At 38.9% G+C, this 12,297-nt stretch overlaps 1 protein-coding gene across 1 annotated transcript in view; it reads right to left on the reverse strand.

Moving 5' to 3' along the window:
* Window positions 1-12,297, reverse strand: part of LOC122798793 (solute carrier family 22 member 3-like) — a gene marked incomplete at its 5' end in the record, with an annotated part of 200,779 nt that overhangs the window by 39,173 nt on the left and 149,309 nt on the right. Inside the window, 1 exon segment of the mRNA XM_044067908.1 lies at window positions 8,870-8,969. Within this exon segment, the coding sequence (XP_043923843.1) occupies window positions 8,870-8,969 (100 nt within the window).

Raw genomic sequence — 12,297 nt, forward strand, 5'->3', positions numbered from 1 at the left:
AGAACCTCTTGCTGTGAGGCGACAATGCTACCACTACACCACTGCACTGTCCTTTATACAACATTCCATACATAAGGTGGTTACATAATTTAACATGCCAACTCCTGGTAATTTTCTTTTGAAAATAGGTTAATCAATGGATTGTGCACAGTTGTATAAACGTATTCTATGCAAGATGTTTAATACACAATTTTCATTACTGAGATTCATAGTCACAAATCACAGTAATAACAGGCAGCATACTGCAGAAGGGCAACATCTATGAAAGGTTCACAGGAGAAGATAATGCACATTGTTGTGCAATATGCACCAGGGTTATGGACTGAATCACTGCACAGTTCAGAAGGGAAGAGCTGCTTGCTAGGCTATAATGTGTCTGACATATCTTTCTAACCTGATGCACTGCTTTGTCATCACTTCCTATACAGATTCATATTTTCTTTCCATTCATTAGCATCATGGTGGAACTAAGGCCATTATCATAATTAGATGACAGGATCTAGTGGGTGAGAACATCCACTGGCTGGAGCATTGCTGTCTTACTATGTGAAGGCAGGAAAAAGTGTGGCAGTGGAGTCAGTTTGCTTGGACCACAGGAAACTCTGTTGCTGGTAGGGGATTTCTTACATTGAAAAATATTAGCAGTAGTAGTAATAGTAACAGTAGTAATAGTAGTAGCAGTAATAGTCACACTAGTAGTAGCAGTAATAGTAGTAGTAAAAGTAGCAGTCATAGTACTAATAGTAGTAGTCATGACAGTAATAGCAGTAGTAGTATTTTAACTTCTGCCCTGACTGTAAACTGAGCAGCATATTAATGAAGGGAGACAGGTGCAGTCGGATACAGGTGTAATGTTCTAGCCCTGTGTCTTATGAAGTTGGCATCAGGCTGTATGGAGACTGTAAGCATTTGGTTTACAATCTCTGAATTACCCCTAAGGGATAGGTTCATATGCATATGTGCCTTATTTATGGGCTACTGTGGTTACAACATGAGGTAAGACCCTATACAGGGACTTACTGTACTGTGTAGCTGAATTTTATGATTTGATAAAGTTGCTGGGTACCTGTAAGCTATAAGTATCTTCTCTCAATAAACTCTGATTCCACAATTAAAAATAATGACTTGGATAAAGATAATACTAAAAGTAATAACATTAAATCAATAATGCATATTTCCTTAGCAAAAATTACTGCTCAGAAAAAGCTGCAGATTAGAATTGGAATGCAAATAAGGATGATATAAATAATTGCAGTACTACTACTATCCTTTTATGTTACTTCAAAAACAATGAGCATTAATAATAAAACTAACAACAAAAAAGGAAACTATTGCAGGGCAATTGTAACATGCAATGTGATAGTCATAAAATAAAATAACAAGCTTCTACATATCTTAATATCATTACAATATGTGATCTCTTAAAGAACCAAATATAGCAACATAAAATGCTCAAATATCAAAAGGGCATCCATACAAAAGGATTGATTGATTGGCAGATTTATTGATTTTATTTTATTTTACTTGTAAAAAGTGTAGGTGAGGTGGTTTTAAAGCCATTTTAGCCACAAGCAGTGTGCAATTGCTCACAGTTTAAAGAAAAATATGGAATGTACAAAAAAACAGAAAATATACAGAGTAAAGATAGTTACAAAATATAAAAGGTTTCTGAATTTAGGTTCATAGGTTCATAGGTAGGTACTAGGCTATCTGCCTGAGGGCATTTATAAGCCTAGCCAGAGTGTGTCGGCTTCCGTCGCCCCATTGATTAATTAACTGATCCTCTGTCAAGCAGTGTCAAGGAAGTGATCCCAGGGGTGTATTTTCTGTTACCCATCCACTCGTCAAGGTTTCTCTTGAAGAGCGTTAGTGAGGGGCTCTGCCTAATGTAGTTTGGAATTTTGTTCCAAAGCATGGGGAGTCTCTGTGACAGATATCTATCCCTCCAGCATGTTCTATTTATTGTTGTGGCGAGGTTTAGCTCACTAGAGCATGTGGCTCTCAGTGACTTGGATTTCTTTAGGTGGAGCATGTCCATTAATTTTGAGTTGGACATGGCTTTGTAAGTCAGGCAGAGATCACCTGTGAGTAAGCAATATACCACTGAGTACAGCCAGAGTTTTTTCAGTCGGGCTGCAAAGGACATATGTTTCAGGCCAGTAATCCTCTTGATGAGGTACTTTTCTGGTCTCTCCAGCTGTTGGAAGTGTCTTGTGTGGTACATCCCAAATGGGCATTGTACTCTTTGATGGGTCTGATGAATGACGAGTAAAGGGGCACTATAACCTCTTTATTTCTAGATGCGAACCCTTTAGTAATTAGATGGGCCACATAGAATGATTTCCTAAATACTTTGGCAATATAATTGTCAAAAAAGAGATTACTATCTACCTGGGTCCCCAGATCTCTTATTACCTCTTCTGCATTAAAGGGGCTGCCACCTATGTGGTAATTCGTGGATGTTTTGTTTTTCCCAAATGGGATGACTATGCATTTTTTGGCATTTAGCTTGAGGCCATGACTTTAACACCAGGTGTCTGTCTCAGTAAGGCCCTTTTGGAGGATGTCCATGTCAGTCGGAGAGTCAATTTGGGCTCCCAGTTTGCAGTCATCGGCGAACATGGTTAGTCATAGTCCTCCTGTGTTTACCTGTACTTCTGAGAAGAATATACTGAACAGTAGGGGTCCCAGGACTGAGCCTTGTGGGACACAACTTGTGACTGGTTTAGAGTTGGACATGGAGCCCACTATTCTTACCGTGTGAGTTCTGTCTGTAAGCCAGCTGGAAACCCATCTCGTGACGTAGGGGTTTACATTCAGGCTGGTGAGTTTTTCTGTAATACCCGAGTGAGGAATGGTGTCAAAAGCCTTGGTGAGGTCAAGGTAGGCTGTGTGAACAACCTTTCCCTCGTCTATGGCTTTGGTGACTGTGTTGAAGAAGTCAACCAGGTTTAGTAGGCATGATCTGCCCTTAACAAAGCCAAACTGGGTCGGGTCAAGTATTTGGAGGTTCCCAATGTCTTTGTTAATGAGTTCCATGATGATGCACTCCATAGCCTTGCAGGCCAGGCTAGTCAGGCTTATGGGGCAATAGTTACCAGGGTCAGTTGTGGCCCCTCCTTTGTGGAGTGGAATAACAGTTGCAATGCGCCATTCTATGGGCACGTAGCATGTGGAGAGGCTGAGGGTGAACAGCGTGTTTAGGTGGGGGGTTAGTTCATTTTGTAGTACGTGCAAGATGTAGCCTGGGGCACCATCTGGCCCCATTGATGCTGTGTTTTTGGCTTTTGAAAAGGCTATTTTCACCTGTGCGTCTGTGATTTCCGGGACACTACACTTTTCCGGTATTGTTGTGGGCCCTTTTGAGGGTGAGAGGGGGGTGAAGTTTGCACTGAATCTATCTGCCAGGATGTTGGCAATATCAGTAGGTCCAGTATATTTTGTGCTATTTTGCACTAGTTCAGTGCATAACTGTGAGTTGCCACTTAACATAGCTAAAGAAGGCTTTGTGGTTATCTTTTGAATCCTTGGCTATTTTTCTTTCGAAGTTAGCCTTGGATGATTTTATGAGGGGCCTTAGTTTCTTACTGATACTGATCAGGGATGTCTTTCCGTCTTAGGATTTTCTTTTTTCTGAACTAGTTTCCTCCTTCTGTTGTATAGCCTGTTTATGGCAGGGGTCCACCAGACTGTTTTCCTTCTCTTAGAGGAGCGAGTCTTGGTTTTGCTAGGGATGGCATGATCCATGCATCTTTGTAGGTGCTTATAGAGTGCATTTGTAAAGGTTTCTGCATCTTGGGCAGCATTATCCTTTAGCGTGGGGACTGTGAAACTTACCGCCTCTGTCTTAAGTAAGGTGAAGTTTGCTTTAGAAAATTTTTTTACTGTGTTTTCCTTAGTTGGGGGTGGCGGTGGGGTGTGGACAACCAGAGTGATTAGTTTATGGTCTGATCTAACAAGTGATGGGTTGACCTCCAGTTTGATACACCTGTCGCCCATGTTTGTGGTGACCAGGTCCAATATGTTTTCACATGTAGCAACAAAGTAGCAACAAGCAGCAAAGAAAAAAAAAAATATATATATGTTTTCACCTCTGGCAGGGGAGTTTACCACCTGAGCCAGAGCATTTGAGTTGATGAATTCCAGGAAGTGCTGTGCCTGGGAGTTTGTACTCGAGTAGTTTTCCCAGTTAATGGTAGGGTAATTGAAATCGCCCAATATCAGTGTGTTCGGTAGGACCTTCATGTTTTCCAGTGTCTCCAGAAAGGTGTAGTGGTGGTCCTGGGTCATGGAGAGTGATCTGTAGCAGGCCACAATTTGCATTTCAGATTTGCCTGATGTTAGTTGCACGCGGATGATCTCAGAGGTATCATGCTGCGCCACTAACCTGGAGGTGTAGGTATCCTTGATGAATATGGATACACCTCCTCCTTTTGTGTTTTGGTCTGTGTTGTGTTGCCAAAACGTGTGGTATGAGTTGTAGCCCGGTAGTGCTGGGGTGCTGTTTGGAGCCTTGAACCAGGTTTCAGTTACTGCACAGATGTCGACATTCTCCATACTGAGGAGTGCTTCGAGTGCATGCATTTTGAGATTTAAACTCCTGGCATTGAGTAGCATAACCCTTATTTTTTTTGTTAATTGTGCTGTTTATGGAGGTGGGTTTGACTTTTGAGCCTTGCCTATAAAAGGCACTATGGGGGCAGCAAGAGCCTTGGCCAGTATTCAAAAGCCTAGGGGTGACAGGTGCAAGCCATCTTTTGCAAAGCAACACGGCTTGTCACGCATGTCGTCCCAGGCTGACAGACACTGGATCCCCTTTGAATGACACCAGAAGCTTAGCCAACTGTTGAAATTGATAATTCTTTCTTTATACTGAGGTATTATTCTTGGCGAGGGCAGGGTGCTACTCAGGGTCAGGGTCATACCAGCCTGGGCTACATGATCAAAGAGCTCTTCCATGTCTCTTTTCATGTAGTCCAGGGAGGTATGCCTCTGGTCATTCACACCAACATGCACAATGACAGAGTCATATTTGTACTTGTTCTGGAGTGACCTGAGTGCTTGTGTTACATGTTGGATTCTGGCTCCCGACAGGCAGCTAACAGTAACCTTCTGCTTGTCCAGCCTAGTGAGTGGGACATCAGTGTGCCTGACTATAGAGTCACCTATTACTAGTGGGTTATGTATGTTATTTCGCCTTAAGGTCTGTGATTGTGTGGCACACTGATTTTGTGTTTTATGTGTTGTCTGGTTTGTGACAGGAGGTGCAGGTTGCTTGGGTGTCTGCTTTGGAGGTCTCTGATGCTTTTGCAAGTTTTTATTTAGAGCCTCCGAGTATGATTTTGTGTATTTATGTGTATTTTTTGCCAGTGCTGGTTTAGTAGGTCTATGTGTGGCTGGAGGTGTGGTGCAAGTGTTAACCTTCTCCTCTTGACTGTCTGTTCCAGTCTTGGTTGGAGATAGCTTAGCCTCCAGTTTGGCTGTGTAATTGCATCTCTCGCATATGTTAGTGTTTTGTTGTAGGAGAGGGTTGTCTGTGCACATAAGGCAGTTGTAACATTGCCTCAGGATACCCAGATTCACCAGCTGGACTGGAGAGTACACCTGAAATTGCCCTTTCGTCATGCCTGAATAGCAGGGTGAACTGCTTAGTTGCTTGGTTGGTGAGGGGTGAATAAAGATTCTTGCCCTGCTGGGCACTCAAGTGTCAGGGTATATTAGTGCTTGCTATTAGGTCTGAGCAAGTGCTGGGTTGTAGGATGCATTTTGAGTGCTTAGACTGAGAGTTAGACTAGTTTCAAGGGAAAACTGTAGAGGAGACTTAGTGAAGCCTGGAATAATTTAACCCTAGCTACCTGGCACTGCCCGGCGCACAAAACTGTGCAAACGTGGTTTTTATAGCAAAGAAATGAAAGACATAGAAATTAGCTCAAAATGGCCAATAAACTACTAACTTCTGGGCTGGAACCACTCCTCTAGGAACAGATAGGCTGCTCAAAGCTCCCCTCTCTCACAGGTGAACAGAGAAACTTCCTTCTATCCAAGTAAGGTATGGGCAACTCAGAAACTTGTAACACAGCTCTGAATTCAGCTCTAGCCTGAAAACTGGACTATACTAGCTTAGAAAGGCGAGAAATGAGAAATTGTGTTTGTTTGTTTTTTTTTTGTTTTTTGTTTTTTTGAAAAGATAAGGCAAAAACAGTAAAAAAATACACTTAAAACAGCTTTAAACGACTACAAATTATAAGATAAGGCAAAAACAGTAAAAAAATACACTTAAAACAGCTTTAAATGACTACAAATGATCAGAAAAGGCTATCGCACTTTAGTGTGTAGCATACAATATTTGAACAAATTATTTAAACAAAAAACGACTTTTTAAAAGTGCAGGCAGTCAAATAAGTACAATATGAAAAACAGTAAATGCTGGAAAATCAGCGTTTAGGCAGAAAACAGTTAAATACAGCAAGAAAGTACAGAAAACTGATACTTAATCACTCCAAAGTCTCTCTTCTAAGCTAGAAGGCTTGTATCAGTTTAAGGCTTTCTAGTACTTCCAGTAGGTTAGTTACAGGAAAGATGGGAAACAAGTGCAGATGTGGTCTTTAAAACCAGAAAGTTGAAAGAGATGGACATACTGTCCAAATGGTCAATAAACTACAATTTCTGGGCCAAGAACTACTCCTCTTGTGATAGACAGGCTACCTAGTGATCACCACTCCCAATGATAAGCTAGAAGGCTTTCCTCCAACACAGAAAGGCTTGCGGAGTTCAGAAGCTTACCAACAGTCCTGGATACAGCAACTAGTTACAGGAAAGGTGGGAAACAAGTGCAAGTGCAGCTTTTAAACCAGAAAGTTGAAAGAGATGGAAAAAAAACTACCCAAACGGCCAATAGCTACAATTTCTGGGCCAGGAACCACTCCTCTTGTGATAGATAGGCTACCTAATGCTTACCACTCCCACTGATAAGCTAGAAGTCTTCCCTCCAAAACAGAAAGGCTTGGGGGCTCAGAAGCTTATTAACAATCCTGGATACAGCAACTCTTTAACTGGACTAGGCTAGTTATAGTAAAGGTGGGAAACAGGCTCAAGTGCGGCTTTCAAACCAGAAAGTTGAAAGAGATGGAAAAAACTGCTCAAACAGCCATTAGCTACAATTTCTGGGCTAGGGACCATTCCTCTTGTGGTAGATAGGCTACCTAATGCTTACCACTCCCACTGATAAGCTAGAAGGCTTCCCTCCAACAGGGAAAGGCTTGAGGGCTCAGACGCTTACAAAGAGTCCTGGATACAGCAAATCTGTATCTGGACTAGACTAGTAACAGGAAAGGCAGGAAACAAGCGCAAACACAGGCTTATAAATCAGAAGGTTGAAAGAGATGGAAAAGCTGCCCAAACAGCCAATGAACTACAATTTCTGGGTCAAAACCCACACTTCCAGTGATAGATAGGCTACCTAGTGCTTACCACTCCCACTGATAGGCTAGAAGGCTTCACTCCAACACAGAAAGGCTTGTGGGGCTCAGAAGCTTACCAACAGTCCTGGATACAGCAAGTCTGTATCTGGACTAGATTAGTTACAGGAAAGGCAGGAAACAAGCTTAGATTTTTTTTTTTTTACAGAAAAGATAAAACAGCAGTAAATACAATTCAAATTGCAGTGCAGGCTAGCACACTTGAGTGTGTAGCAATATTATGGCAAATACAGTTTAAATAAATGCAATTAAATTAACAAATGTCTAAAAAACAAGTGCAGAAGGCAGTAAATTAGAAGGCTACTAACAAGCAGTAATAAGTGTAGAGTAAGAATGACTGAACAGATAACAGGAAGCAGAACAGCAACTAAGACAGTTACAGTAAGAGCAGCTGAATAAAATATGTATATATATATATATATATATATATATATATATTTTTTTTTTTTAGGGAGGGAACAGAGCAGGATTTAAAGGCTACAGGGGGTGTCCTTCCCAAATGTATATTTACATTTTTTTCAGATTGTTTTTGTCTAATCAAACAAAAGAGAGTTTTACTCTTCCCCCAAGATGAGATCAAATTAATGAGAATTAAGTGGATCGTGTAGAAGGTGTTGTGCTTCAAATGGTTTTACAGTTCTTGCAGAATGTTGTTTTTCACAGGTTCATCTGAAGAACTGGCATAAATATAAGAAAAAAACAAGCTCTGACCAAATCTATTACACCCACAGCACTTCATATGCTTATTTGTTTGTTTGCTTGCTTGCTTGTTTATTCTTTCATTTGTTCATTCATTCATTATGGATATCCTCTAGAGTTGTATAGGAAACCAACATCAGATCATTTGCAATTATGTAATGCCTTCTTACCTTTGTAGTACCTCTGCCTTCCAGTTGAAGGGGCACAGCTTACAGTTTATATAATTTGGATGGGCTATCATCCCCCTCTTCTCCTTCCATAAGGCTTGATTACTGATCCCTTATAACTTAAACATTTTCCTCTATAATCTGAATCATAAGACAATGACCCAGAGTTTATGTGTTAGAATATTATGTAAACTGTTGCACGTGATCTCTGAATACATCCTGTGTTCAGAATAGTCATGGTTTGGGCTCTCTACCATGATAATCTAATAACACACAGCTCAGGCATATGACAGAGGGCTTGAAAAAGTGACTGCAAAATATTTGAAGTGTGATGTGGACATCTGTGATTTCTCTCCTTTATTTGTCTCAGTGTAGTTTAAAATTTGTTAAGTAAAACATATTCATGAGGTATGTCAGTTGCTGGTGGTGGGTTCCTACATTAATGAACTATGATTCTCATCATGATTATTCTAAAATGTGTTTCCTGTTCATAGATATATTAACAATCACATTTTTGTGTATTACCTTGCTATATTCTCCACCTCTTCAACTGTCTCAGGTAATGGGATTCCTTTAGTTTCTGGTAGAAACATGACAAAGACTCCACACAGCAAAGACAGTATACCTGTGGAATAAACAGACTCTGTTAATGCAAATCAGTGGTGCTTTGTAGAAAAAAGTCCATTAACAAGATATGCAAACCATTTTGGTACTGTCAGGCATCAGTAATAGAGTTGAGTGTAGGTAAGAATGGAAATATATTTTCGGATAAACTGATTTAGCATTGTTGGTCCTTAAATGCTTGGTCTTGAAATGCTTTTATTTTGTTTTTGTTTTTGTAAAATCTTGAAGTAGTATCACGTTATAGTAACAACAAAGTCATCCAATCCTTCATTTATAAATTGACTTACTGGATTAATCATCATTACCTACAAACCATTTGTCACCTATCCTTTCAGTCCATTATATTGTTCTGTAATGCAGATGTATTAAAAGAGGAGTACATAACAACAACGATAATTTATTTATTCTGAATGCCTTGTGTAAATATATTTCTAGAAAAGTCACACATATGATTTTAGAAGAAATAAAGGATAGAGTATTTTAAAAGACCTTTGTTCACTAAAGTATGTCCAGAATTCAGTAAACAATTGTATTCAGCAATAAGTGGCCTTAACTCCATCACAATTGGTTTAACATTTAAAGTCCAACACTACAGTCCAACTAAATAACACTAGATTTTTCCCAGAATCCAAATTAGTACCATTAGAGGAATTACACAACCTTAACTGGACATGCCTTTATCAAGAAACACACTATATAACGGATCCATAAATATTCAACCAGAAACTCCAAGCTGTTACATAAAAAAATAATTTCATTAGTAACCAATTGAATATCTTCAAGCTACTTCTAGCAAATGCACTATATCTCTTTTAATATCCTAGGAAAAGTTCCTCATCAATTTAAATATCCCCTTGTGATATATCTAACAAAAATCTCTTCTCAATGAGAATCTTAAAATTTCAGGTCCATTTCCATTCTATGTCTACTAAAAAAGCTTTTTTTGAAAAAAAAAATCCACAAGCAAATAATGGATTGCATAAACAATTAACGAAGAATTGATGCCCACCACAGTTGCAGGGAAGGTTACAACACATTGACAGTCTGTATGCTGTAATAAATGTTCTTTATTTAAATATGGAAATAGACAATATCACATGTTGTGTATTTATAGACCTAATATGGCATTTGAAAAAGTGGAATACTAACAGACAAAGCAAATAAATTACTGAAAGTTTACTACTTCATTATTAATCATTTAAGACCTAAATCTAGGAAGGGTCTAGCTAAAAATGTACTGATTACCAGAGGGGAATATGTTCTCTTCTAAGTGGCTCTTAATTGCACAAAAATGCAAACGTTCTGTAAGCAATGGTAAACAAAATACTCTGCTTCATGAGTCACTCTAGTAAGTCTGAATACCACTGTGAAATACTGAAGGATGCTATATGGGCCCACGTGGCTACACAAGCAATCCTCTTTAACCTATAAGATGGTCAATAATAGGTACTGCCCTTCCTGCTCAAATAATCTGTCATACAAATCTACACCCTGCTCAATCAGATGCACTGACAACAGTACATCTGCAATGTAAATTTAAACCAGGCGTAGGGAAAAATAATTCTATAAGATGGTTAAATAGAAATATAAGTGAAACAAGCTACATCTAATCCTTTAGGAAATATTTAGGGATTACTTTGTGTGAAAATATAGAAAGCAAATGTTTTAGAGGCAACTTGGTTTAAAAGAAACCACTGAGGGTTATGCAACATGACCTCACGCATCTGTGTGTATATTTGCAGATATGTACAATCAAAAATCGCATCAAACATGATCGGAAGCTAAGCCATAGCATCGACTGCTGAAAATATCTTCTGAATCAAAAAAAATGTTTTATACATAATGCATACTTTGTGTTCTAAGACAATACTTTGCAAAAAAATCTTGCTTGCTTGTCTTTCAGTAAAATTATGACAATGTAATATATGATGTTGCCTGTCTTTAAATGAAATTGTAACACTATATTGTATAGTATTGATGAACTACTGAAATGACATTCTTGTAGTTGCTTATAAACTAGTATTGCTTCCTGTCCTGAATCAAGGCTGAAAAGAGTTCAAGGACCAGACCACATGCCCATTTAACAAATTAAAACTATTGATGTGATGATGTGAGGTATTGCCAGCTATGCCAAGAGAAGTAAGGAACTGGATGTGTAACATATGCCAGCATAGCTAGTTGGAGTTTTGTAAAGAATTATATGACATCTTTATATCAAACTGATTTGTGCAGGGACTTGTGTTGAAAATGTATTTGTAAAGTTGCTTGTGTTAAAAATGTACCAACAGTGGGTCCTGCTGGACAGAAAAGGAAAACACCTGTATGTCAGACTGTATTGTAACTGTTAAAAGGAATATATTGCAACAGAGGATACTGGAAGAGAAGAGGCCAATCTCAGTCTAGCTAACCTTGAAAAATAGTCTGAAATTAAATTACCTGGTTTAGGCCATAAATATTGCATTGTACAGTTCTGACTGCAGCCAGAGACAAACTGTCTGTGAAAACCAGGATTAGGAATCCTACTGTATTGTTCTTAGGGGTGAACTAATTGCTACCCTGGAAGGGTGGACATTTTTTAAATGGTTTTATATCTAACATATGCATATTAGCAAAGTTCTATGTGTGTGTGTATGGTAACACGTGTGCAAGATTCTGGCTTAGTTGCTATTAAAGGGGGTAGTGTAGGAACCAGAAGTCAGGTGACCATATGTATGTTATGTTATTCTGTAATCCAGCACTGAAATGGTGTTTTAATACAAGATGAGACAGAAGTCTCAGGGAAGTCTGTTTGTGAAACCTGGCAAAGAAGGAATACTCATCCACATCATCTTGCCTTACTTTAGTAAGTAAGTAGGGGACAGTAATTCCTTAGATCACTCAGGAAAAAATAGTGAGATTAGTTAAGTATTGTTTATCTGTATTTGTGTTAACCCTTCCTTTGGTTTTATTTTTACTATTTCGTGTGACTGAAACTCTGGCATTTATTGTAAATAGATATTTAGTATGCTCATGTTCTTGTATTATTTATTATTAAATATATTTAAACTTTTCATTGTTGGTAGTCTTTTAGAGAAAATTCTAACCTTTAAGATTACTTATATTTATTTGGGGACAATGTGGCCACTCATGAAAGCCTTGCATTTGGTTAAAATACTACCATTTGTATAAGTATTAATTTTACTAAGTATAACTGGATACCTGGTAAGAGCTTTAGAGTAGCTGGCTTTGGAGTGTACTGGTGGCAGCAACTATCTTATGGTTTGGGCAGAGGGGGCATACCTGGTAAATCTATGCCAGCCTATCCCAAGTGTGTGTGTGTGTGTGTGTGT

The sequence above is a fragment of the Protopterus annectens genome, chromosome 1.part0 (genome assembly GCF_019279795.1).
Source record: "Protopterus annectens isolate FY-2018-M chromosome 1.part0, PAN1.0, whole genome shotgun sequence".
Classification (NCBI taxonomy): Eukaryota; Metazoa; Chordata; order Ceratodontiformes; family Protopteridae; genus Protopterus; species Protopterus annectens.